General features: G+C 47.0%; 2 protein-coding genes across 13 annotated transcripts in view; one reads left to right on the forward strand and one right to left on the reverse strand.

The window, feature by feature from the left end:
• The window catches only part of LOC112226793 (suppressor of tumorigenicity 14 protein homolog), a 34,401-nt gene extending 28,201 nt beyond the window's left edge, over window positions 1–6,200 (forward strand). For both annotated transcript variants that reach the window (XM_024391359.2, XM_024391351.2), the window contains 3 exons: window positions 210–478; window positions 4,336–4,472; window positions 4,628–6,200. In XM_024391359.2, the coding sequence (XP_024247127.2) occupies window positions 210–478; window positions 4,336–4,472; window positions 4,628–4,828 (607 nt within the window). In that variant the 3' untranslated portion in view covers window positions 4,829–6,200. The remainder of the gene's footprint in view (window positions 1–209; window positions 479–4,335; window positions 4,473–4,627) is intronic.
• A 2,700-nt stretch (window positions 6,201–8,900) lies between these two features.
• LOC112227055 (kin of IRRE-like protein 1) overlaps window positions 8,901–27,447 on the reverse strand; it is a 47,326-nt gene continuing 28,779 nt past the window's right edge. Inside the window, exons 2-15 of one of the 11 annotated variants that reach the window (XM_042309528.1) lie at window positions 26,393–26,545; window positions 24,869–25,018; window positions 22,486–22,643; window positions 18,173–18,323; window positions 16,590–16,695; window positions 15,892–16,040; window positions 15,532–15,659; window positions 14,218–14,344; window positions 13,889–13,989; window positions 13,030–13,228; window positions 11,970–12,089; window positions 11,581–11,690; window positions 11,297–11,416; window positions 8,901–11,110 (exon numbers count right to left, since the gene is read on the reverse strand). In XM_042309528.1, the coding sequence (XP_042165462.1) occupies window positions 10,613–11,110; window positions 11,297–11,416; window positions 11,581–11,690; window positions 11,970–12,089; window positions 13,030–13,228; window positions 13,889–13,989; window positions 14,218–14,344; window positions 15,532–15,659; window positions 15,892–16,040; window positions 16,590–16,695; window positions 18,173–18,323; window positions 22,486–22,643; window positions 24,869–25,018; window positions 26,393–26,545 (2,270 nt within the window). In that variant the 3' untranslated portion in view covers window positions 8,901–10,612. Of the gene's footprint in view, window positions 11,111–11,296; window positions 11,417–11,553; window positions 11,691–11,969; window positions 12,090–13,029; window positions 13,229–13,888; window positions 13,990–14,217; window positions 14,345–15,531; window positions 15,660–15,891; window positions 16,041–16,589; window positions 16,696–18,172; window positions 18,324–22,485; window positions 22,644–24,868; window positions 25,019–26,392; window positions 26,546–27,447 lie in introns of all 11 variants that reach the window. The other 10 variants (XM_042309526.1, XM_042309518.1, XM_042309546.1 and 7 more) reach the window with 10 other exon arrangements.

Below are 27,447 nucleotides of genomic sequence, written 5' to 3' on the forward strand. Positions count from 1 at the left end.
AAGCTTGCCTCCACACGGGCCCCTTTCAGATAAGACTGCCAGCCCTTGGCCCTGTAGGCTGGTTAACATACCCACAATCAATTCTATCTACTCCTGTACTTTGTCAAAAAAAATAAAAATTAAAATTAAAAAATAAATTGAAGTGAAATGTCAAAGGCAGAGAGGCCAGCAGAATAACTGAATAATGGTGCTCTCATCTCCTCCTCTAGAAACCACGTGGCCTCCAACTGGCAGACGTACAGTGGCATGCAGGACCAGTATAAGCAGGATACTGTTCAGAGAAGCTCGGTGAAGACCATTATCACCCACCCAGACTACAACCAGATGACATATGACTACGACATCGCCCTGCTGGAGCTGAGCCAGCCGCTGGAGTTCACCAACACTGTCCACCCCATCTGCCTACCCGCACGCTCCCACCTCTTCCCTGCTGGCATGTCCTGTTGGGTTACAGGCTGGGGCACGCTCCGTGAAGGAGGTGGGGAGTCATATAGTTACACTATTGTTTTTATAGACCTAGGTCATATACAATACAGTGGGGCAAAAAAGTATTTAGTCAGCCACCAATTGTGCAAGTTCTCCCACTTAAAAAGATGAGAGAGGCCTGTAATTTTCATCATAGGTACACTTCAACTATGACAGACAAAATGAGAAAAAAAATCCAGAAAATCACATTTTAGGATTTTTAATGAATTTATTTGCAAATTATGGTGGAAAATAAGTATTTGGTCACCTACAAACAAGCAAGATTTCTGGCTCTCACAGACCAGTAACTTCTTCTTTAAGAGGCTCCTCTGTCCTCCACTCATTACCTGTATTAATGGCACCTGTTTGAACTTGTTATCAGTATAAAAGACACCTGTCCACAACCTCAAACAGTCACACTCCAAACTCCACTATGGCCAAGACCAAAGAGCTGTCAAAGGACACCAGAAACAAAATTGTAGACCTGCACCAGGCTGGGAAGACTGAATCTGCAATAGGTAAGCAGCTTGGTTTGAAGAAATCAACTGTGGGAGCAATTATTAGGAAATGGAAGACATACAAGACCACTGATAATCTCCCTCGATCTGGGGCTCCACGCAAGATCTCACCCCGTGGGGTCAAAATGATCACAAGAACGGTGAGCAAAAATCCCAGAACCACACGGGGGGACCTAGTGAATGACCTGCAGAGAGCTGGGACCAAACAAACAAAGCCTACCATCAGTAACACACTACGCCGCCAGCGACTCTAATCCTGCAGTGCCAGACGTGTCCCCCTGCTTAAGCCAGTACATGTCCAGGCCCGTCTGAAGTTTGCTAGAGAGCATTTGGATGATCCAGAAGAAGATTGGGAGAATGTCATATGGTCAGATGAAACCAAAATAGAACGTTTTGGTAAAAACTCGTCGTGTTTGGAGGACCAAAGAATGCTGAGTTGCATCCAAAGAACACCATACCTACTGTGAAGCATGGGGGTTGAAACATCATGCTTTGGGGCTGTTTTTCTGCAAAGGGACCAGGACGACTGATCCGTGTAAAGGAAAGAATGGATGGGGCCATGTATTGTGAGATTTTGAGTGAAAACCTCCTTCCATCAGCAACGGCATTGAAGATGAAACGTGGCTGGGTCTTTCAGCATGACAATGATCCCAAACACACCGCCCGGGCAACGAAGGAGTGGCTTCATAAGAAGCATTTCAAGGTCCTGGAGTGGCCTAGCCAGTCTCCAGATCTCAACCCCATAGAAAATCTTTGGAGAGAGTTGAAAGTTTGTGTTGCCCAGCAACATCCCCAAAACATCACTGCTCTAGAGGAGATCTGCATGGAGGAATGGGCCAAATACCAGCAACAGTGTGTGAAAACCTCGTGAAGACTTACAGAAAACGTTTGACCTCTGTCATTGCCAACAAAGGGTATATAACAAAGTATTGAGAAACTTTTGTTATTGACCAAATACCTATTTTCCACCATAATTTGCAAATAAATTCATAAAAAATCCTACAATGTGATATTTCTGGATTTTTTTCCCTCATTTTGTCTGTCATAGTTGAAGTGTACCTACAATGAAAATTACAGGCCTCATCTTTTTAAGTGGGAGAACTTGCACAATTGGTGGCTGACTAAATACTTTTTTGCCCCACTGTACATATGTTGAATCATTTCAAATGCTAATGTTGCAATTGATTTAGTGCATGGGGTCAAAGTTAACATACATTTACTTCTATTTTATGCTATAGAACTGGGTCATGCTAGGGATGGGCATTTGAAATGTTTTTCCTGTTCGAGTTCTCACGTTATTATTTTTTGTACTGGAGTACTCAAATAAAATAAAGTATATTAGAATACACTACAGAAAAATATGTGCACATTTATCTATATGCCAACAGCGTGCAAAAATGTCTAATTTATCATAACCTTTACAGATAACATGTTCTAATTGCTAAATTGCCCCATATTTCCTAGTATATTCAGTGAATAAAAAAACAAGTGCCATTTGAGAATCATTCATTGAAACCATAATGAGCGGCTCGGTTTTGGCGGGGTCACTCACAGCTTCGCCTAGCAGTGGCACAATGTAAAAGATAAATAAAGCGCATAAGGAAATAATCTTACTGCATTTTCTAAATGCAGATCTAAAAGTATTCTTAGTCTGATGCCGAGCAGAAATTACTATGTGCTTCAGTTGCGCTTCTTCACTCTGAGAATTCACGAACTGGCATTCTATCAGCAGACAGCACTCTGACTGATTTGTAGCTACTTTTCTCGGTAGCCCTCTTTTCTCTGGTAAAATGCAAGATTTAACTTCAAACAAAACATTAGATTAAGAAATGTAGATAGCTATATTCTTTATATGATGGCAATGCATAGTTTTTGCAAAAAAAAGACCTTGCTCATTTAATTGTGTGGCTGCTGGCCAAATAGCGTTGCACTTCGGTTGTCATCTGATGAAAATGAAGCTATTTCCTGATGAATGTGTTGCACAAATGTATTTTCTGTGAAGGATATAGTTGCACAACCTTGATCAGGGTTTAAACTCAGCCCAGGTAGTCTACATCTGTGCGCACTCAAGCAATACTGACAAGACGAAGAAATCAGAAGTGTTGATATAAAACTGGTAAATATAATTAAATAAACCACCACTTCATTATCACCGTGTAGTTTGTGAGCTCTCCAAACAATGTCTCCACTACAAGAATGAGAATAGTATGTCGTATTAATACATTGAATTAAATGAAATGACCGTAACCAAACATTCTAGATGAATGGGGAAATGGCAGTGGTTAATGATATTATCACCAGCAGTAAATGTAGGCTAAGGCGATATAGCTGGGAATTCATCAACTTTGACAAACAATTCACCCCATGAAAACAATGATTGAGCACGAATTGGCGGGAGATTGAACATGGGAGATGCACACTACCGCCATTCTCTGGTTAAAGATCGATTACTCCGGCCCATCCCTACGTCAAACATTTTGAATATACATGTTGAATACTTTCAAGATGGTTGGGCTGTGCTGGATTTGGTATGAAGGGTCATTTAGACCAGTACTACTGTTCTCAGATGGCAGACTTGGATCAAATACTGTACATTAGGTCAAGTATTTCCATATTCTCGAGCTGCACTTGATTTAATTTGATAGGAATGGAGCGAAAAGACAGTGGAATAGTCCAAGAAAGTGCCGAATCAGCGCACCTCACATACTAACCGTTTGGCATAGTATTTGACTCAGTCAGGTGTGTTATACAACTCCTCTATGATTATATACATCTCTTTCATCCTGGCATGCTTCTCTTCCCTCATCTTGACATTCCTCATGCTCTCTCTCTCCATCCCTCTCCTCATGTCATCCCTCTCCTCATCTGTCTCCCATCATGGCGTCTTTCCCTTCATCGCTATGGCATCCTTCTCTTCTCTCCATCCCTCTCCTCATGTCATCCCTCTTCCCTCACTTTCTCCCCATTCATTCTCAACCCTCATCTCTCCCGTTCATGACATCCCTCTCTTCATCTCTCATGACGTCCCTGTCTTCTGTCACCCCGTTTCCATTCCTTCTCCCTCATCTTCCACCCTGATGATTTTCCTCAGCTCTCATGTCATTCCTCTTGTTCCCTTCATCTCTCCTACATCTTTTTTTCTGTCATCCCTCTCTTCCATTACACCTTCCTCCACATCTATATTTCATACCAGACCTTTTCCCTCGTTCTCCCTCTTTCTCTTGAGGGATCTCTTAACTGTCCATTAGCCAACACAAAGCCAACTCATTAGCACCTGGGTTGTAGCTAGTGGACATGAAGGTTGTCTCCTGCTAGTTATAACCACGTGTCCCCTCTTTCTCGTGGCGGTCAGGTGCCATAGCACGGCTGCTGCAGAAGGCGGAGGTGAAGATCATTAATGACACGGTGTGTAACGTGGTCACCGAGGGTCAGGTCACATCCAGGATGCTCTGCTCCGGCTTCCTGTCCGGAGGAGTTGACGCCTGTCAGGTGGGAGGGATACGCACGGCAGGCTACATTATCTCACACACACACATGCAATTATAAATAGAAACATGGCATACACCTGCATCTTAAAACACTCTTAAACACGTTTCCTTTGTGCCCAATGTAATGTCTCTGTCCTCTGTTGCTCTCATCACTAGGGAGACTCGGGGGGTCCCCTGGTGTGCTTCGAGGAAAGTGGAATGTGGTTCCAGGCAGGCATCGTGAGCTGGGGCGAGGGCTGCGCTCGTCGGAACAAGCCCGGCGTCTACTCGCGCGTCACCAAGCTGAGAGATTGGATCCGCAAGAACACGGGGTTTGATGATGAGGGGATATGGGGAAGGGGGGAAGACAGCGGGTAGACAGTTTGAGGGTCTGACAGGACAAGACAAAAATAAGGAATATGGAACATTGCATCTGATTAAGGACAAGTCCCCCCATGATGACCAGAGCTATCCATCCATCTAGCCAGCCTCAACCAGCCTCCGACACCCACTGAGGGCCTGCATGGGGCTAGCTACTGCTCAGACGAAGGATTTCAAATGGGTTTGGGATTAGGTTTTTATGCTGTACTGATGTAACCCTTGTTCTCGAAGGCTCAGAGGACCAGCAAGACTCCTGCACCTCCATCAATCATGTCATGTTCCACTGGTTTGATTAATATTCTCCCAGTGTAAATAATGGAATATGTATATTTTGAGGACACACTTTGTTTTTGGTGGTATTTGCCTAGTCTCCACCATTGTTATAATGTGAGATCACATCTTCTGTTGGGCAGACAGACATGCCAAATTAACTGAGGGAATCAGAAATAGAACAGAAATAGAATAGATATAAAATAAATATTTTAGAGTGTATTTTTTTACAATGTATTTCTTTACCAGCTGTTTTCACCTGACAAATTTCACTTAAAGTGCCTTGACAAGAACATTGAATGTTTTATAAGTGAGTGTGATATTGTTAATGCAGAGATGCAGTGAATCTTGAGTTCTAACAAAGATTGTCTATTGCAGTGCCTTCAGAATCAATTCATATCCTTTGATTTATTCCAAATTTTTGTTACAGCCTGAATTAAAAATGGATTAAATATAAACAAAAATCACCCATCTACACACAATACCCCATAAGGACAAAGTGAAAACCTATTTTTAGAATTTGAATACATAATTTACATATGTATTCACACCCCTGAGTAAATTCATGTTATAATTACCTTCGGCAGAGGTTATAGCTGCGAGTCTTTCTTGGTAAGTCCCTATGAGTTTTCCATACTTGGATTGTACAATATTTGCACATTATTCTTTTCAATATTCTTCAAGCTCTGTCAAGTTGGTTGTTGATCATTACTAGACAACCATTTTCAAGTCTTGCCATAGGTTTTCAAGCAGATTTTAATTTGAAACTGTCACTAAGCCACTTAGGAATACTCAATGTCGTCTTGGTAAGCAACTCCAGTGTATATTTGGCCTTGTGTTTTAGGTTTTTGTCCTGCTGAAAGGTGAATTTGTCTTCCAGTGTCTGTTGTAAAGCAGGTTTTCCTCTAGGATTTTGACTGTGCTTAGCTCTATTCAATTTTGTCCCCCCCAGAAAAACTCCCAAGCCCTAGTCAATGACGAGTGTAACCGATGTGAAATGGCTAGCTTGTTAGCAGGGTGCTCACTAATAGTGTTTCAATCGGTGACGTCACTCGCTCTGAGAACTTGAAGTAGTTGTTCCACTTGCTCTGCAAGGGCCGCGGCTTTTGTGGAGCGATGGGTAACAATGCTTCGAGGGTGGCTGTTGTCGATGTGTGCAGAGGGTCCCTGGTTCGAGCCCAGGTAGGAGCGAGGAGAGAGACGGAAGCTAAACTGTTACATTGGTGCCGTGACCCGGATCACTGGTTGCTGCTGAAAAGGAGGATGTCAAAAGGGGGGTGAGTGTAACCGATGTGAAATGGCTAGCTAGGTAGTGGGGTGCGCGCTAATAGTGTTTCAATCGGTGACGTCACTCTCTCTGAGACCTAGAAGTAGTTCCCCTTGCTCTGCAAGGGCTGCAGCTTTTGTGGAGCGATGGGTAATGATGCTTTGAGGGTGGCTGTTGTCGACGTGTGCAGAGGGTCCCTGGTTCGAGCCCAGGTAGGGGCGAGGAGAGGGATGGAAGCTAAACTGTTACACAAGCATACCCATAACATGATGCAGTCACCACGATGCTTGAAAATATGAAGTGTTACCCAGTGTTGGAATGTCCCAAACATAACTCTTTGTATTCAGGATATACATTTCATTTCTTTGGCATTTTGTTTGCACTTTTACTTTAGTGCCTTATTGCAAACAGGATGCATGTTTTCCAATATTTGTATTCTGTACAGGCTTTCTTCTTTTCAGTCTGTCATTTAGGTTAGCAGTGTGGACTAACTACAATGTTGGTGATCCATCCTCAGTTTTCTCCTATCACAGCCATCACTCCTATCACTCTAAATGTTTTAAAGTCACCATTGGCCTCATGGTGAAATTCCTGAGCTGTTTCCTTCCTCTCTGGCAATTGAGTTAGGAAGGACGCCTGTATCTTTGTAGTGACTGGGGGTATTGATACACCATCCAAAGTGTAATTAATAACATCACCATGCTCAAGGGGATATTCAATGTCTGCTTTTTAAAAATATTTTTATTGCACACAGAGTGAAAAATAATGTAATGGGAAATGATTACTGCGATCTGCTTGCTCTATTACCTAATGCATAAGTTGAATGCAGATATTTATTTAAAAAGTACACATTTTCAAAAACAACTGTATGGAAAATCATACCGAGCGTATTTCTAAATACCCCGGGATACGGTGTACTGCTCAACCCTAGCTGTCTAAATTTTAAAGTAGTCCATTTTCTTCTTCATTGGCTGATTGCTCCCAATTCTAGAATCCCACCCAGTTGACTCATTTAAAATGGTGGAAGCCCTCAATATGATAAACGGGTTATATCTATGATGAGCCCTCTGTGACAACAGACACAACTCCAATATAAAGTGGTTTTTGGGGTAAGTTGCAGAAGGCCACATGCTTCCACTTATATCAGTGCATTCGTAATAATCTAACCAATACAAAACTTCTATTTGATCAAATAAGCGTCACGTAGCAAATTAGCAATACATGTTTGTTGACCAAATTCGACACCTCATGGACAGATTTTGACCAGAGTAAAACCTCGCTTCACCTCTGAGGGTCAATGGGCACAGTGCAATTCGGAGGTTCCTATCAATTTCTATAGATGCTGCAGCCATTTCCCTCACATTAGTATTCTAGGAGAACCCCATATACAGGCTAGCTAAAATGGTCTCCATTTGCCAGTTGAGCTGAGGGTGATTCGGGTCTCCACTCCCCTACGCACGGCAGCTCAAGAAAATCAATTGGGTTTAGCTGTTTGCACGGAGCAACACAATGAGTTCTCACCCCTCTCAAACAGTGGACTTTTTATTGGACAATCCTGGTCCTGCTTTTAACTGTTCAGATTCTTCATTGGTTTTCTTTCACTCTATTTTGACTTGTGTTTGTACATTTACTGTGACTTCAAAACCTAAAGCTCTCCGTTGTTTGTAAATGTTGAAGTGCTGAAACAATTTTAATTGTTAAAGGTTGACGATAATGTTGGGCTATTTTTTTCTCTATGGTCCCTAACATTGGCACAATGCTGGGTAATATGGAGTGTATAAAGGTATATGTTTCAGAACATGGGTTGAAGGGGCCAAAAGCGACTCTTTAAATAATAAATGTGAGCTGTTACTGTGTGTAGTTAAATAAAGGTAACATTTATATCGGATTGTGGACACATTCCTTTTCTACTGTTCAATTGTTTTTGTATGCCTCATTTTTATATAAAAGATTTATGAATCCTACACAATAAACATACTTTACCTGAATCTTCTGCATGTCAATTACCTTCATTTGTCATTGACTGACTCGTGTCTCTATAATAGTTATTGTATAGTAAGTATTATGAGTCTATTGTGGGGCCATGTCCCTTTACACGGCAGCCTGTAATGAATGTGGATCTCTCAAGCACTCATCTCCTCCCTGCTGTGACTAGCATGTCTACCTGGAGACGAGATGTAACGAGACCGAGGTGACAAGACAAGCTGATATTGTCACATTATACATAGCTTTGTCACAGCAATATCTTGTTACCAGGGGAGCTGGGCGTGTGGGTGTAAGGAGGTGGATACACAGACAGTAGGAGATCTACAATCACATCTGTCTTCATTAAAAGCTACGCTCCACCACGGGAATAGGAGAATCAACATAGACAGCGCTGCTAATTTCTGTATTCATCAACCTCGGTACATAAGCAGCTTTGTTTGTACCTGTTCCCCCATGACGTGCACACAACACACACACAGCACACACACTGCATCTCCTCACCGTGCCAACGTACAGTACAGTACTCAAACCACGCTGGTCTTTATCTGAAATGGTTTTATTTAAATATAAATATGTATACAAAGTTACAAGCAACAATAGCTCATTTTTAGCAAATAAAATCCTTAATACATTATTAAAAAAACAGAATGAACCAAACCAACAAATGGCAATTAGTTGTGTTCCCAAAAAGCATAGTTCATCTTTCTGCATTCAGTGATTGATGAACAACGGAACAGAAGGAGAGAAATTGTGGACCCAAATAAAATCAATCAAGATATAGATTTATATGTATATATAATATAAAGATACTTCACAGTAAAGCAGCTTACAAGCTGTACATTAAGGCTTATATAAAAATAAAGACGAGCGATGATTTTTGTTTTTAAATCACTTGGTTCACTTAGTGACGTTTGTTCTCCAATTGGGCCGACTGACCAGTAGCGCGGCTCTCGACACAAAATGGCAGTACAGGGTTCCAGTAGTGTCCAGAATCGGAATGCAACTGAGACCAGGTGCAGTAAGCAGTCTCTCAAACAAGCATAATGGACATGGAAAAGAAATGCTGAAGAGTTTCACTAGACACATCATCTGCATGCAACAGAGAAAGAATGGGACTTCTTCACCCATTTGTACAGTTGATCTAGTCAGTATTTCAGGGTAGTACTGTGTTTTTGTAAACATATTGAAGCTACTTGATTGTGTCATAAAGACTGGTGTGTGGATGGTGTCTGAAGAGGGACAGTTTCACAAGTAGAACCCATCTTAGCCTGTTGAGACTGCACCTTGAGCTTATTCAAGTTCAAGATTGCCACCATTTTACAAACCGCATTCTCTGATTGTTCTGGAAATAGTCTCCATTTAACAATCTGGTAAACACAGAAGTAATACAGTACCCAGAGGAATTCATCTCTATCCCTAACTCTTTCAATACACTGCTATGTACTGTAGCTCACCATCTTTGGGTTTTTCCATTTCCTTTTCTTGTCCTCCAGGGTAGAACAATAACACAGAGGCTGTCTCTCTATTAGGTGAAGGCCAGGATACACATTCTCTCCATACCTCACTCTGCTTTCACTCCCAGATAACCCACACCCAAGCCAAACTTATTGTTTTGCTAAGCGGTTTATGGCTGCCATTGTGGAGCTCAGGCTTCTTTAAATGGATAGAGAGACACGAATGTGCTTAGAACTCCTTTCACATGCCGACAAACACCAAATGACCACAATGTGTTGACTCTTTTTTTTTTTTAATGAATATATCTGTATTTTTTATTTGTTCATAGTCTGTTACAAGTTCTATTTGTCTGAGGAGTCTGTTCTTTTTGAGAAATGTTAGCTAGGCTCCAACATCCAGTTAGTTTAGGCCACCCAAAGTCATGAGATGCTCCTGTCTGGTGATTTCCAGTTTGCCTTCCTCCCATCCCCTCACTGGTAAAACAAAACCAAAATAGCAGGCTCATCTTTGAAGTAGCAGACACTGTAGTAGATTATTTATTGATGGGGAATGTGAGTGGCACATCACAATCATTGACTCCATTGGGACTCCATTGGGACCATTCAATCCCAGAATGACAACTGAATAACAAATAAGTGAGGGCAATCCATGTCACCTACATCTCCTTCCAAAACGTGTCCAGCAGAAGGACCAACCAACCAGTCCTCTCTCCTCATGTTAGTCTGGCCACACCTCCTATAGAGATGACAAATGCTTCCTCTTTACATGGCCCTTTGCGCTCCACCCCCTGTTCCGTTGTCAAATCAGACGTGAGTCTGCATGCGTTGTGACGGCCGTCCGTAGTCGGACTGCTGGGAGGAGACCTGCGATGATGCATAGGAGAAACGAGAGGAGCTAGACACCTTGCTGGCCTGGTCCGATTGATCGTAGGCGTCCACCTTCTCGTAGGAGGCGGGCTTGACGTAGCTGGTGAAGGCTCGGCCGTATGTGGCGGCGGTGGGCAGGTAGGCAGAGCCACTGTAGACAGGGTCGCTGGGGTAGATGGCTCCGGGTTGGGCTGCCGCTGCCTGCTGCTGCTCGTAGGTGGAGCGGGCCCCTGTGGTGGTGGCGTAGCGGTGGGAGAAGTCGTAGATGCGGGGCTGTGTGGCTGCCACCACTGTGTGCTGGCCATACAGCGGGCTGGGGGAGGGCAGCTGGGATGGCGTGTAGACAGGACGGGGGTTGGGCACGTAATCTGAGAAACCACTGCGGATCACCCGGTCCTCATGAGCATGCACGTTGTAGTAGCCGTTAGTGGGGTCCTGAGGGGAGAGGAAATAACAACAGGGTGTTAAGTTGTTCAACCGCTTTTAAAGATACAGTATGTATATAGAGATTTCAGACTTTTTCAAAACACCCAGCAAAACAGCACATGCAACAAATGCTCAACAAATGATTGCAATTTTTCCCATGCATGAAACATTGTATAAGTGAGTGTTTCTCCTTACGGTTTTTACCTTGATGTCGGACCTCTCGTCCTCGTCCTCCTCCAGCAGGTCACTGTGTTCCGTCCGGGACGTCCCAGGAGACTCACTGCTGTTGGGGGCCTGGGGGGGAAACAACAGGCCCTACAATTATAAAGGTGGAACATCTTAGACCAACATGAGCACAACAAAATGACTGTACTGTATATCATCACATAATCACAGTAATATACATTATATATATCTGTTATATAAAGATGAAAAGGTATTTGAAAACCTACTGAAAGTGATTGAACGGAGGCATTTACCATGGGCTCCTTGACATCCTCCTCATCATCGTTGCCACGGGTAGCATTGTGGTCACTGTGCACAATTTGAACTCTGATGTCACTCTTTGAGAGGCGTGTGCACTTTTTACCTGTGAGGATTCAAAAGAGACAGGTGATTTAGAAATGATTCTAAAACTGCTTTTCATGCCTGTTGTCTTTATAGAAAAGGATTTGATTGTGCTCCTTTCATGAAGTTGAAACTAACCATGCATCACTAAGATTTGGGGTCAATTCTATTTCAAATCAGTCAGTTCACACCGATTGAAAAATATTGAGTGAATAGTCATTTACTGAATGTCAATTCATTTCCTTGAATAGGGTGAGTTGACATGGAATGTAGCCCAACCCCGGCATGCCCCATATCTGACCTTCGACCTCACCTTTCCCGGTGTGCCTGCAGCAGAGAGAGACCAGGGTGACGACACAGATGAGCAGGACACACCCTCCGCCCACCGCCGCCCCAATGATGATCAGCATGGGCAGGGCCTCTGTGAGGAGAGAGAGGAAAAGAGAAAAGAGTCAGGACCTTGCTACTGATCAGAGCGAGACAGGCAGGACCAGATCCAGTCTCCTCTTCTAACGCCACTCTACTCATTCCCCCGCAACTAATCTCTGCCAACGCCTGCTCCTATATAAATTCAACTGCAGTAAGCCTCATGGTCCCTCAGAAGCACGCACGCATGCATGCACGCACGCACGCACGCACACACACACACACACACACACACACACACACACACACACACACACACACACACACTTAGAGCCCCCTGCGTCCCCACAGCCTCGGCTATTGTGTCTAATCTCTCTGGAAGAAGGGTAACAAGGCCTGACATGCAATGAAGCAATAGACAGTAATCTAATTAGAGATTCCAAGAGAGAGATACGGCGCACCACTCAACTCTCCCGAGACCCCGGCTGAGCTGCCTTGATGTAAATTGCTGGCGAGGACCTTATTTTTGGTGTCTACTGCAACAAAGTCCTTCCTTCCTTACCTCTGCCAACTCCAGTGTGCAGAGTGTGTGTGTGTGTGTGCATGTATGTGTGTGTGTGAGTAAGTAAATTGTCATTTAAGTAAATTTGAAGAGGGTGGCTCTCACACACTTAGAGAGAGAGAGGGAGCTAAGGGACCGCCGGCAGCTCGGCCCCAGGACACCTGTGCCCTGATCTAATTGACTTTAGTCCCCGATCGATATCTATGTTATATGGCCCAATGTATTCATTAAGGCCCACCATCTGCTGATTAAATTATATTGATTAAAATAGTATAATTAAGATAAGCACTCAATTGGAGTTCTGCTTTGACCTCATCTAACCCCTCTCTCTTCCCAGCACCGTCTCTCCACAGTGCTCGTCCTAGTGAGATTGGTCATGCTGACTGTGTGAGATGATAGATAATAAGGACCCCTGTCCAGTTCCTACCCGTACCTTGCTCCTTGAGGGTGACCAGCGCGGTGCCTGTACCGAAGCGGTTCCATGCGGTGCAGTTGTAGCGGAGTAGGAAGTCCTGGGCCAGGGTCTCAGACAAGACCAGGGAGGACAGGACCCCATGGTCGCTGGTCACCATCTGGACAGAGAAACGACCGGAGGAACCCGAGGAGAGGGTCACGTCTCCAAATGTCCACACCTAGTGAGAAAGATGGGAGATGAACTGCAGGTGAGTCGTTAGCAGCGCTGTCAGAGCTCAGATCAACCACTACTTCCCATGCTTAGATCAATCACAGGTACCTTCTAACCAACCACCCTCCCTCCCCCCCTCTCTCTTTCCCCCTCTCTGTTTTCCTCCCTCTCCATCCACCTGGCTGACATTGCTAAGGGCCGTACGTCTAAATTGCCTCCTACGTCTTGCCCTGTAGGTAAGCCCTGTCAGCCTCTAAGCCCTGCCAGACCTGTGAGGCTGTGTAAGATGCTCCTGTCGGTGCTGAAGCTTCTCTCCTGCTGCTAGGTAAGGTCTACGGGGTGCCTGCCTCTCACTCCCCCTCAGACCCTAATTATCCTCTGTCAGAGCTGCCCACGCACCCAGGGTCACCTGACAGGTCAGCCCACCGAGGCCTGATGGATGCAGCGCTAATTGAGCCGTGCGGTTGGGCTGCAGCCTGCAGGAGAGCCGGCCCCCCTTTCTAGTTACCTTTCTGTTCTCTCTCCCTCATCCCCATTGAGTGGTGAAGGGATGATGTGTGTGTGTGAAGGTGGGGGATTCAGTGTGTATTAAATGTGCACATGCATGCACGCACGCACACACAACATTGAAAGAGGAAAGACAGGAAAAGACAAGAGGCTCACTTACAATCTTGTCAGGCGAGGGGCTGTTTCCCACCAGGCACTCTAGCTTGCCCTTGGAGTGCTTGACAGCGTGCTGTGTGGCGTCTGCTGTAATGATAGGTGGGCCTGGAGAGAGAGAGGGAGAGAGAGAGAGAGAGAGAGATGTCAGGGACAGAAAGAGGGAGATTTTGAGACAAATTAAAGATGCATTGTCAGATGGTTGACACATATAATGCTCGAGTAAACATTCTTCTTAGATAATACCAAATGTGCATCTTTAATATTCTACATCTAAAAGAAAGTGGTATTGAATTAGCCCTATTTTCAGACTATTGAGACTCATATGAGACTTACCGTTGACAGTGAGCGTGACGTCCCTCTCAGCCACCCCGATGCGGGGGACGATGGCCTTGCAGGTATACGTCCCAGCATCCTCCTGGGTGACAGCTTTCAGCTGCAGGGTGTTGCCATTACTGAGCACCTGTAGCGGGAGAGGAGAGATGGGAGGGAGACGAGGGGAGGGAGAGGAGGGAAGGGAAGGGAGAGGAGTGGAGTGGAGGGAGATGGGAAAAGAGAGAGAGAGGTGGACAGGAGGGATAAGAGGGGGAAGTTGTTGCAGCAGCACCAATGTGGCCGAACAGTTTCAGTTTAATTTCATGGTGGTGACAACACTGTGGTTTTAATCACAGACTCCAGCTACAGCCAGGCACCTCTGGAGTGACCATGCTGCTGTGGAGATTGTCCTAATTAAAGGTTGCCGGCAGAGCATAACGTTATCATGGTGTGAGTGGGCCGTAGCCTTTAGAGGCTGCTACAGTTCCCTCTACACTTGCGCACTCGTTAGCTCATTGATCCCACCATTCCATCAAGCTGTGATTAATCAATTTCCTCTCCCTCTACGCCCCTCCTCTCCCTCCCTCCGTCCTTTCACTCCCACTCTCCATTTTTTATTCAACCACAATTAGAGAGTAACCTAATGAATCCATTACTGGTAGCTGTGTGAGGCATGATGGCCGCGGTGCGTGTGGATTAGAGAGCACCGCCTGTTCTTTTCTTCCGGAGAGCATTGGTTCAGTCTGGGAGATGGAGATGACAGCATGGCTTTTACAGCATCGCCTCCTGTCCTGCAGCTCTCTTCTCTTTAGCAGTGGCGTTTTTAGCAAAAGCTGCCTCTGAAATTCGATTAAACACTGGGAGAGAGGCTCCCTGGAGATAGAGCTGATAGTGTTGCCTGGGGTGGGGTGGGAGACCTTGAACCAGGATGACGCAAACTAAAGGTGGAACTGGGCTGTTTGTAAGCTACCTCACATATTCCTCCCTAGATGTTCTTTGTGTTGTGTCTTGGTCCGGGTTGAGAAGCTGTTCTCGGAGTGGGATGTGAAATGTGTCAGCTGGTTTTTAACTAGTGCGCCTCAACTGTGGATGTGATTGATTTAGTGGTCACGTTGTTATGACAGAGTGTCACCTCCCCTGCTGTCAGCAGTGCGAGAACCTGACAGTCATCACACACACTGCCTCTGAAGGTTTAGCTCTGATGTCTGAGGGCTTTCTCTCATTACACACTCACGTCCGACACACACACACACACACACACACACAAACACGCACACAAACACGCACACCAACACGCACACACAGTATAAGTATTGATTGAGCTACTTGTCTTACCACGCTTGAGCCCTGTTTGGTCCAGGCCAGGGTAAGGGGAGGGTTGCCTGTCCAGGTGCAGGTGAAGGCAGCGTCCATCCCAATGTCCACGTTCATGGGCTTGGGCTCCGACAGCAGCCTGGGACCAACTGTAGAGGAGCCCAGGACACCATCAGAACTAATACAGCCCTTATTCACCATTCAATTCAGTATGACTTTATCATATCCCCTAAGCCATTTTCAAAGCACAAAGCACATTACACAGTACCCTCCAAAGACACAATAACTCTTGTGACGAGGGTGGACATGTGTTCACAGACACACTACTCAGATTACACTATAGGCTACTAGTACTATGATACACTGATGTGCTCCACTCACATTGTACATCCACCAGGGTGCTGACGTTGGTGCTGCCCACTGAGTTGGACACCTCACAGGAGACAGGGTCTGTGAAGTACGAGTGGTCTACCGTCACCTCCAGGCTGTCCCCGTTCGCCTCCGAGATGGGGACTCCTCCCTTGGACCACCTGGACCACCAGATCACCACATCACATAGGGTTAGAATGTCAATGTACCACATCACATAGGGTTAGAATGTCAATTTACCACATCACATAGGGTTAGAATGTCAATGTACCACATCACATAGGGTTAGAATGTCAATTTACCACAGCACACAGGGTTAGAAGGTCAATGTACCACATCACATAGGGTTAGAAGGTCAATTTACCACATCACATAGGGTTAGAAGGTCAATTTACCACATCACATAGGGTTAGAAGGTCAATTTACCACAGCACACAGGGATAGAAGGTCAATTTACCACATCACATAGGGTTAGAAGGTCAATTTACCACATCACATTGGGTTACAAGATCACTTTGGTATACCAGAACATATTGGGTTAGCAGGTCACTTTGGATCACTAGATCATTTTGAGTTACATGTGCGTTAATAATGATAAAGTCCAAACTGGACCAACTAAAAGGCTAATAGTTCCATAATAATGCAGCACACACTGACTTCATGAAAGAAATGAACCCAGCAAAGTGTAGGTTGAGGTGCTGTTTTTTTACCTGTATCCTGTGATCTCAGGGTTGGCAGAGGCAGAGCAGATGAACAGAACCTTGGCTCCCTCCATGACAGTCTGGGGCTGGACGGACAGGGTCACTGATGGGGGGTCTGCAGGACGGAGGGGAACACACAACATTACTGAGAGGTGAACTTAGTATGTGTCATATCTATCACTATGGAGGATTCTACAATATATGAAGGCTGAATTTGTGTCAGTCAAGGGAGAAGGAACAGGACAGCAGCACTAAAGGAAGCTCTGTGAACATTGGAGGTATGTGTCACTGAGCTAGGACCCATAGCTAGGACCACCTGTAGCACACGCTCCAGCAGGTACGTATATCTCTCTGGTCACCCCCAAAACCAATTCTTTCTTTGGCCGCCTCTCCTTCCAGTTCTTTGCTGCCAATGACTGGAACGAACTACAAAAAATCTCTGAAACTGGAAACACTTATCTCCCTCACTAGCTTTAAGCACCAGCTGTCAGAGCAGCTCACAGATTCCTGCACCTGTACATAGCCCATCTATAATTTAGCCCAAACAACTACCTCTCCCCCTACTGTATTTAATTTATTTATTTTGCTCCTTTGCACCCCATTATTTCTATCTCTACTTTGCACATTCTTCCACTGCAAATCAACCATTCCAGTGTTTTACTTGCTATATTATATTTACATCGCCACCATGGCCTTTTTTTGCCTTTACCTCCCTTATCTCACCTCACTTGCTCACATTGTATTTAGACTTATTTTTCTACTGTATTATTGACTGTATGTTTGTTTTACTCCATGTGTAACTCTGTGTCGTTGTATGTGTCGAACTGCTTTTCTTTATCTTGGCCAGGTCACAATTGTAAATGAGAACTTGTTCTCAACTTGCCTACCTGGTTAAATAAAGGTGAAATAAAATACAAATACATCCATTTGAAGGGGTGTGTGTTTGTCACAGAGAGGTTAGTGTATGAATCATTGAAGGGTGAGCGAGTGCATGTGCAGGAAGGCAGAACTAACCACTCTTCCATTAACTCTAAAGTGGTGCTGGGTGAAATGTATTTATTCAACCAAAGCCCTCAACTAATTCCTAAAGTATATAAATAAATATATTATAGATTATATATGTGTATAGGCTACTACCTTGTCGTTATTGGCAGTATATTTGTATACAGTTTACCAATAGGACTATGTCCCAATATCCACACTAGCATACTAGTGTCCATGGACAATACATCAGTACATACTAAGTAGTATTCAAGTCTAATAGTTGGTAGTTGAATGTATTTGACTCTGTGTTCTCCATCCTCTGACAGAGTGTTGTACCTTGGGTGTGTCCCTATCACTGGGACGAGGGCACTACAGTGTTGTACCCAAGGTGTGTTCCCATCACGGGGACGAGGACACTACAGAGTTTCATACCCGAGTGTGTTCCCATCACTGGGACGAGGACACTACGGAGGTTCGTACCCGAGTGTGTCCCCATCACTGGGACGAGGACACTAGGGAGTGTTGTACCTTAGGTGTGTTCCCATCACTGGGAAGAGGACACTACGGAGTGACTGTAGGGGACACTAAGCGTCACTGAGGACACTCACGCTGGACGTTGATGGTGACGGAGGTCTGGAGTCCGGCAGGGGCGGCGGGATTGAGGACGCGACAGGTGTAGGTACGGCCAGAGTCCTTGTCCTCCGGCACCACAGGAAGCATACTGACAGCCAGTTCTCTCTTCCCATCCTCCATCCGCGTCTAGGAGAGACAGACCAGAGACATGGAGATAAGACATCTACGATGTTTACTGTACATCTCAATGGCCAAGACAGACCAGAGACATGGAGATAAGACATCTACGATGTTTACTGTACATCTCAATGGCCAAGACAGACCAGAGACATGGAGATAAGACATCTACGATGTTTACTGTACATCTCAATGGCCAAGACAGACCAGAGACATGGAGATAAGACATCTACGATGTTTACCGTACATCTCAATGGCCAAGACAGACCAGAGACATGGAGATAAGACATCTATGATGTTTACTGTACATCTCAATGGTCAAGACAGACAAGAGACAGCTGTTAAACATGCAGAGGAAGTTATGAGTCCTTATTTCACCTCTTGGGCTAGATCCATGAATTGATATATGTTGGTCCCTAAAGAGACAAAATGGTTTAAGTAGGGAAGTAAGGTATAGAATAGAATAGGTATAGGCTCATAGTAAGGCCCTGCTGAGTCTTCCCCCTCTAGGTGTTTGTGACACTGCGGGACCTATCTTTCTGACGTGTGAGGCATTCAAATTGCCATCCAGTCCATTGGCATGGCGGTTAAATCATATATTTTATGATGCGCCTGGGGATATTGTGCTGTTCCCACATTTCTGAGAGTGCTCCCAGTCAGCGCTCCTTGTTTGTCATCATCTTTGAGATCTATTTATTGCTCGCAGGAATCAATACGTCTAAGTGAGGAAAGGGGTAGATTCTGGAGATATCGCCCGTCGCTTTTGACGCACACACAAAGAAACGCACGCACACACACACACACACACACACACACACACACACACACACACACACACACACACACACACACACAGGGCTGTCAGACAGTGTGTAGTAATGGCAGGGGTGGCTGTGTCTGTATTTCTGGGCTGTAGCCGTGAGGAGGGGGGGCCGGGGGAGGGTTGTCTCACAGGCAGCTCTGGAAAAGGGCAAGGGCAGAGCAGATCCCATTCCCTGGACGGACGGACAAACAGACAGCTGAATCAATGGACCAGGCCGTTCACTTCCTCAGCCAGACACACAAAAAGCATTTTTACGCTAGATCGAGTCGCATCACTCCCTGTCACCACCTCTCACTCTGCCCCAAGCCACCTCTCCCCCTCTCTACCTCCCCCTCCCCTACTCTAGCCCTCCCTCTCTCTAAAAGCACCCGTTTTCTTTCTTTCAGTGAACTGCATTTCAGTATCTCCCACCCTTCTTTACTCCCACTTTCTCTCTCCCTATCTCTTTCTCTCCCCTCCTGCCCCCCTCCTTTTCTCCACTGCGGGCTCTAGTCTCCTTAAATGTGTCGTTTAGCGTAGTTTAGCGTGGTCAGAGAGTATGACAAATGTGAGTCTTTCCCGACTGCGGCTGGTTCACGCTCTGGCGCGTCCCCCCATTGTGTTTTGGCATTGTTGTGGGTGATTTCTCCTCAGCAGAAATTCTACTGTATGAAACGCTCATGCCTGTCTGAGCTTTGGCATGCTCCAGTTATGCTGTAGTGTCAGTGCATTAGAGTGTGAGGGGAGGGGGAGTAGGGGAGAGAGGAGGGGGGTTCAGGTATGAGTGAAAAAGGGGAGGGGGACTGCAGAGAGGGAGGTAGGGACAGAAAGAATAAGTCCTGAGAGAGAAAGAGAGAGAAATTGAGAAGAAAATGAAGAAAATAGAGAGAAAACAGAAAAGGAAGAGTCTGCTTCTGTATTCTGTCCTGAGATAAAGTTGCTGCATTTTGAGTAGCTGCTGTACCCTGCCATAGCCTGCTAAGCTGGGGTCTGCTGTACCCTGCCATAGCCTGCTAAGCTGGGGTCTACTGTACCCTGCCATAGCCTGCTAAGCTGGGGTCTACTGTACCCTGCCATAGCCTGCTAAGCTGGGGTCTGCTGTACCCTGCCATAGCCTGCTAAGCTGGGGTCTGCTGTACCCTGCCATAGCCTGCTAAACTGGGGTCTGCTGTACCCTGCCATAGCCTGCTAAGCTGGGGTCTGCTGTACCCTGCCATAGCCTGCTAAGCTGGGGTCTGCTGTACCCTGCCATAGCCTGCTAAGCTAGGGTCTGCTGTACCCTGCCATAGCCTGCTAAGCTGGGCTCTGCTGTACCCTGCCATAGCCTGCTAAGCTGGGCTCTGCTGCACCCTGCCATAGCCTGCTTAGATGGTCTCTGCTGTACCCTGCCATAGCCTGCTTAGATGGTCTCTGCTGTACCCTGCCATAGCCTGCTTAGCTGGGCTCTGCTGTACCCTGCCATAGCCTGCTAATCTGGGCTCTGCTGTACCCTGCCATAGCCTGCTTAGATGGTCTCTGCTGTACCCTGCCATAGCCTGCTTAGATTAGCTCTGCTGTACCCTGCCATAGCCTGCTTAGATGGGGTCTGCTGTACCCTGCCATAGCCTGCTAAGCTGGGCTCTGCTGTACCCTGCCATAGCCTGCTTAGATGGTCTCTGCTGTACCCTGCCATAGCCTGCTTAGATGAGCTCTGCTGTACCCTGCCATAGCCTGCTTAGATGAGCTCTGCTGTACCCTGCCATGGCCTGCTTAGATGACCTCTGCTGTACCCTGCCATAGCCTGCTTAGATGAGTTCTGCTGTACCCTGCCATAGCCTGCTAAACTGGTCTCTGCTGTACCCTGCCATAGCCTACTAAGCTGGGCTCTGCTATACCCTGCCATAGCCTGCTAATCTGGGCTCTGCTGTACCCTGCCATAGCCTGCTTAGATGAGCTCTGCTGTACCCTGCCATAGCCTGCTTAGATGGTCTCTGCTGTACCCTGCCATAGCCTGCTTAGATTAGCTCTGCTGTACCCTGCCATAGCCTGCTTAGATGAGCTCTGCTGTACCCTGCCATAGCCTGCTTAGATGAGCTCTGCTGTACTCTGCCATAGCCTGCTTAGGTGAGCTCTGCTGTACCCTTGTACCCTACCATAGCCTGCTTAGATGAGTTCTGCTGTACCCTGCTTAGATGAGCTCTGCTGTACCCTGCCATAGCCTGCTTAGATGGGGTCTGCTGTACCCTGCCATAGCCTGCTTAGATGAGCTCTGCTGTACCCTGCCATAGCCTGCTTAGATGGTCTCTGCTGTACCCTGCCATAGCCTGCTTAGATTAGCTCTGCTGTACCCTGCCATAGCCTGCTTAGATGAGCTCTGCTGTACCCTGCCATAGCCTGCTTAGATGAGCTCTGCTGTACCCTGCCATAGCCTGCTTAGATGAGTTCTGCTGTACCCTGCCATAGCCTGCTAAGCTGGGCTCTGCTGTACCCTGCCATAGCCTGCTTAGATAGTCTCTGCTGTACCCTGCCATAGCCTGCTTAGATTAGCTCTGCTGTACCCTGCCATAGCCTGCTTAGATGAGCTCTGCTGTACCCTGCCATAGCCTGCTTAGATAGTCTCTGCTGTACCCTGCCATAGCCTGCTTAGATGAGCTCTGCTGTACCCTGCCATAGCCTGCTTAGATGAGCTCTGCTGTACCCTGCCATAGCCTGCTTAGATGAGTTCTGCTGTACCCTGCCATAGCCTGCTAAACTGGGCTCTGCTGTACCCTGCCATAGCCTGCTAATCTGGGCTCTGCTGTACCCTGCCATAGCCTGCTTAGATGAGCTCTGCTGTACCCTGCCATAGCCTGCTAATCTGGGCTCTGCTGTACCCTGCCATAGCCTGCTTAGATGAGCTCTGCTGTACCCTGCCATAGCCTGCTTAGATAGTCTCTGCTGTACCCTGCCATAGCCTGCTTAGATTAGCTCTGCTGTACCCTGCCATAGCCTGCTTAGATGAGCTCTGCTGTACCCTGCCATAGCCTGCTTAGATGAGCTCTGCTGTACCCTGCCATAGCCTGCTTAGATGAGCTCTGCTGTACCCTTGTACCCTACCATAGCCTGCTTAGATGGTCTCTGCTGTACCCTGCCATAGCCTGCTTAGATTAGCTCTGCTGTACCCTGCCATAGCCTGCTTAGATGAGCTCTGCTGTACCCTGCCATGGCCTGCTTAGGTGGGCTCTGCTATACCCTGCCATGGCCTGCATAGGTGGGCTCTGCTGTACTCTGCTGAGCTGTGCTGGTGTTGTGTGGGTGTTAGTGGATCCTGATGAGGTTGGGCATGGCCCTGCTCTCTCTAACCTGCCCTGGCCCGACCTGTTATCTGATTATGCTGTAGTACTTCTGTACCTTGGAGTATATGGCCGTGTCCATGACCTCTCCGTCTCTGTACCAGGTGATCTCGGCGGCAGGCTTGGCCCCCGAGGCGCGGCAGGTGAGGTTGTAGGGTGTGTGGGCCTTCACACGTATGATAGGACCCCCCTCCACCACCGGGTCTGTGGGGGGAACTACAGGGAGAGAAGGAGGAAACACAACGCATTCATGTTAGAGGAGAGAAACAACCCACCAAACTGAAAGCTCCTTTTACAGTACACAGTACACTTCTGAATGAGAGGAACATCTCGTGAGATTAATGTGATGTGTTAACGCTGCAGAGAAAACAATATCCTTTCATCATCATGTTGGTTCACCAGGTGTGTTTCTACTTTGTAGACTGGAATGGAAACCGACAACATTTGGCTTTGAGAAGAAAAAAAGAGAAGAGCTATTTCATTTTCCTTCTTAACATTGAGACTGGCATTAGTACTCTTTTACTCCCACTGTTGCCCAGTGATGTTTCATCTGAATTGCTTATTTGTTCATTTATTTGCATGGTTTCGCACACGCTGCCACCCCTGATGAAGGTGTCTATCTCCCCAGGCAATAACGTCAGGCGTAAACAGCAGCAGGCCTGCGCCCCGGTCTCTCTCTCTCTCTCTCTCTCTCTTGCTCCCTCCGCTGAACCAATTTCTGTGTGTGTATCTGAATTGTCAGAGGTCCTTCCGCCACCGCGGCCCGGACACTAATGGAATCCGAGTGCTAGGTGATTTTAATTTCCATGCCGACTCCCTTGGCTGCTCTCCCGCCGTTGACTCCTTTGAATGCGCCGGATTTTTCTGGTCTCATCTGGCTGCATTGATTTCCCCACACTGACCACACACACACACACACACACACACACACACACACACACACACACACACACACTTCAAGACCCTAGCCTCTGTGTATCTGTGTTCTCGAAACAGGCCTACACACACACCCCGGTCCCTGCTTGATTTGCTCCTCTCTTAATGGGGACATTCTACTAGGTGTTAGGAAACAACATCTACCGCCTTTTCTGTCCACAAAGGCTCACGCTAACCAATCAAACAGTCCATCCTCGCCCACCTCCACTCTGTGCAGTGCAGGCGTTGTGAAGCTGGGTTTGGGTGGGTGTATGTGGGTGTGATCTCTATTGACCGCGCTGCATTGTGCTCTTTGGAGCTGCACGTGGTCGTAGGAGCGGAGAGGAAGTGGATAGTGAGCGGAGCTTAGCCCAACACTGAGTCAAGCCAATTAGAGCAGTGTTCTTCATCATGGGTCGTCAGAATTCACATGACCAGCCTTTCATTCGCTGCCTTTTCTTCTCCCCCTCGTCTCGCTGCTTAAACGAGCTCATAAAATGACAGAAACAAGCAGGGCAGTGGGGAGACAGTACAGGAGCCTAGCCTTGTTGTTGGTGCATAGAGCTGAGGCTCCAGTGTCTTCTGTAACTGTCTCTCTGCTTTGTTGGGTGTATTTGCCAGATCATCAGAGAGACGTTCAGTCTAATGAATGTGCTGCTGCCTGTTCCACCATCGGCCACCAGGTGCCAGCAGTGTTTCACTGTCTGGGAGTCCCACGAGGGGCCTCTCTCTCCTCTCACCCCCCTCCGCCATCCCTCTCTCCACCACCACCCTCCTCTCCCCACCTCTGGATGCCTGGTGAATATGTAGATCACTCACTTTGCGTTAATGTAAAAGCTGCCCCATGGTTGACAAATATTGTGACTCACTGTAAAATGTGCTAACTGTGCAGAACTTGACTTTTTAAGTGTCCACGCAAGTCATTTGTGACTGCAGCAATCACATTATCCTAGACTTCCACAGTCTTGATTATCGATACTGAAGGAAAATTGTTTTTTTCGCTGGCTCTGTTGGGTTTGAAAAATATTTACAGGGCTGATATACGGGAGTAAGTACATTTTACAGGTGTTATTTGTGAAAGTTGATAACAGCAGGTGATGTCATAAACAGTTACAAGACATAGAAACTGTGAGCATTTTAAACATGTGTGTGTGTGTGTGTGTGTGTGTGTGTGTGTGTGTGTGTGTGTGTGTGTGTGTGTGTGTGTAAGTCTGTCAGAACCATAATGGTGCTTAACAATCTCCCTCTGTAGAGCCAACCTGCAGATCAGGGTGTGTTTGTCCCTGTGTGTGCCCGTGTGTGTGTGTGTGTGTGTGTGTGTGTGTGTGTGTGTGTGTAAGTCTGTCAGAACCATAATGGTGCTTAACAATCTCCCTCTGTAGAGCCAACCTGCAGATCAGGGTGTGTTTGTCCCTGTGTGTGCCCGTGTGTGTGTGTGTCTGTGTCCCTGTGTGTGCCCGTGTGTGTGTGTGTCTGTGTCCCTGTGTGTGCCCTTGTGCGGTGTGTGCAGCAGCTGTGTATCTTACCTAGAACAGTGAGCTTGGCTCGGTGGGAGCGCAGTCCGGCCTGCGTAGCCTGACACTCGTACACGGCGTCATCCGCCAGCTCAGCCGAGTCGATCATCAAGCTGTGCTCACCTGATAGCGGGTCACCCATTAAGGAGTAGCGTGTCCACCCTGCATTAAGCCAACACAAGGAATACAGTGAGTCAGAGAATGGGAAAGAAAACAAGAAAACAAACCCAACAATTAACAGCAGAACAACAAACCCAAACCGGAATGAAAAGACTGCAAAATGAGCAGACTCACGCCACAAACAAACGCCAAGGGCCTTTAAGACATAAATGGAAATGGTGCTACACCACCCCCGGTTAAGCACTGAGCCGTTCCGTTGGCTGAGCAGCGTGGGACTGGCTAGGTCAAGGCCACAGCTACATGTGAGATTGGGGCGTGAGGAGACTGACTGTCCTTTAAAGCACAGACAAAATCAAGATGTAGTGTCTAAGGTCAACCCCGAGCCTCATCCACCTTCCCACTAGTCCAGAACACAGCTAAATGTCAGCGCGTGACACCAGCCAATTGATTATCCACCTTGGTACAAAAGCCTCAAAATGCTAAACAACAAATGAAATGCTCTGTGTCTGTTTGTGGTAGAGAGGCTGTCTGCAGTATATTTGTTTCTCTCCACCTCCATTAATTTGAGTAGACAGACAGACAGAGAGCCAAGGCTTCCTAATGAGACCATGAATTGATCAGGGGGAGAGAGAGAAGTAGGGGAGCTAGACTGTGACAGAGAGTAAGAGAGAGATGGGGGAGACAGACAGAGGGAGGGTGGAGAGAGAGAGGGGTAGGGGGAGACAGAGAGAGAGGGGGAAGACAGAGCGAGAGAGAGAGAGAGGGGGGGAGACAGAGAGAGAGAGAGAGAGAGAGAGAGAGGGGGACAGAGAGAGAGGGGGAAGACAGAGAGAGAGAGAGAGAGAGGGGGGGACAGAGAGAGGGGGGAAGACAGAGAGAGAGAGAGAGAGAGAGAGAGAGAGAGGGGGAGACAGAGAGACAGGGGGAAGACAGAGAGCGAGAGAGAGAGGGGGGAGACAGAGAGAGAGAGAGAGAGAGAGAGAGAGAGGGGGACAGAGAGAGAGGGGGAAGACAGAGAGAGAGAGAGAGAGAGAGGGGGGGGAGACAGAGAGACAGGGGGAAGACAGAGAGACAGAGAGAGAGAGAGAGAGAGGGGGAGACAGAGAGAGAGGGGGAAGACAGAGAGAGAGAGAGAGAGGGGGGAGACAGAGAGACAGGGGAAGACAGAGAGAGAGAGAGAGAGAGAGAGAGGGGGGACAGAGAGAGAGGGGGAAGACAGAGAGAGAGAGAGAGAGAGAGAGAGAGAGAGAGGGGGAGACAGAGAGAGAGAGGGGGACAGAGAGAGAGGGGGAAGACAGAGAGAGAGGGGGAAGACAGAGAGAGAGAGAGAGAGAGAGAGAGGGGGGGAGACAGAGAGACAGGGGGAAGACAGAGAGCGAGACACACAGAGAGATGTTGGTCAGATAAGATGCATACCTGGCAGATCTCTTTCTCCACCCAGCGCCAGGCCGTCTTTGGTCCACTGCACCATTCCTCTGTACCCCACGATGACACAGGGCAGAGTCGCCGATTGACCAGCCACCACTACCTGGTCTTGGGGCTGCTGGGAAAAGTAGGCTGCTTGGGTAGCTGTTGGAAGAAGAGGGAGGTTTGATGAGTAACATGTAATGATATAATCTAATAGAGATGCTTGAGCCAAATGCATGGCCATATTAAGCCAAGCCCCGTAATGGACTGGCCTGTTCATTCTGTTGTTTACATGTTGCCATGTTGTTACATGGGGTGGATGGAGGAGGCTGAAAATATGTATTTTCTCATTAAAATGGTGGCTGAGCTGAGCAGGAAGAGTCAGCTGCCTCATGACTTATTTAACTCTTTCCCCAGACCATATGGCAGCCACCGCACGGTGACACGAAACAAGCACACTGCGAAGGAGAGAAATCTGCCACTCTTTGGGGGAGCTTTTTGTTAAAATGGATGTTATACAATCAAAACTCCATTAAGTGTCCCGGGGGAAGCATCCGTCTGAGCCTGCTCAACGTCAACCAAGACACCTGCCTCTGTCTGTTCCATTGCTGTGTTTAAGGATGGGACACACACACACGGAACACACACACACACACACATGGAACACACAAACATACACGAACACACACACACACACACACACAAACACACACACACACACACACACACACACACACACACACACACACACACACACACACACACACACACACACACACACACACACACTGAAAGCTTCACTCACACTCACTGGAATCCATACCCACACTCGCAACACACACACTTGCATCGCAACCCACACCTGCGCACACACACATAAAGTTTGAATACGACTCCTTGTTTCCCACTGTTTGTACCACGATGCTGGAGATTGAGTATTACAAACCCAACTGGCAGGGGAAGTAGATGGCTCCCCTCCAGAGGTAGAGCTAAACCATTGGGGGAGATATGAAGAGAGGAGAGGGCTGAGAGAGAACAGAGTTGGTTGGCTAAGTAGAGAAGAG

The sequence above is a fragment of the Oncorhynchus tshawytscha genome, linkage group LG03 (genome assembly GCF_018296145.1).
Source record: "Oncorhynchus tshawytscha isolate Ot180627B linkage group LG03, Otsh_v2.0, whole genome shotgun sequence".
Taxonomy (NCBI): Eukaryota; Metazoa; Chordata; class Actinopteri; order Salmoniformes; family Salmonidae; genus Oncorhynchus; species Oncorhynchus tshawytscha.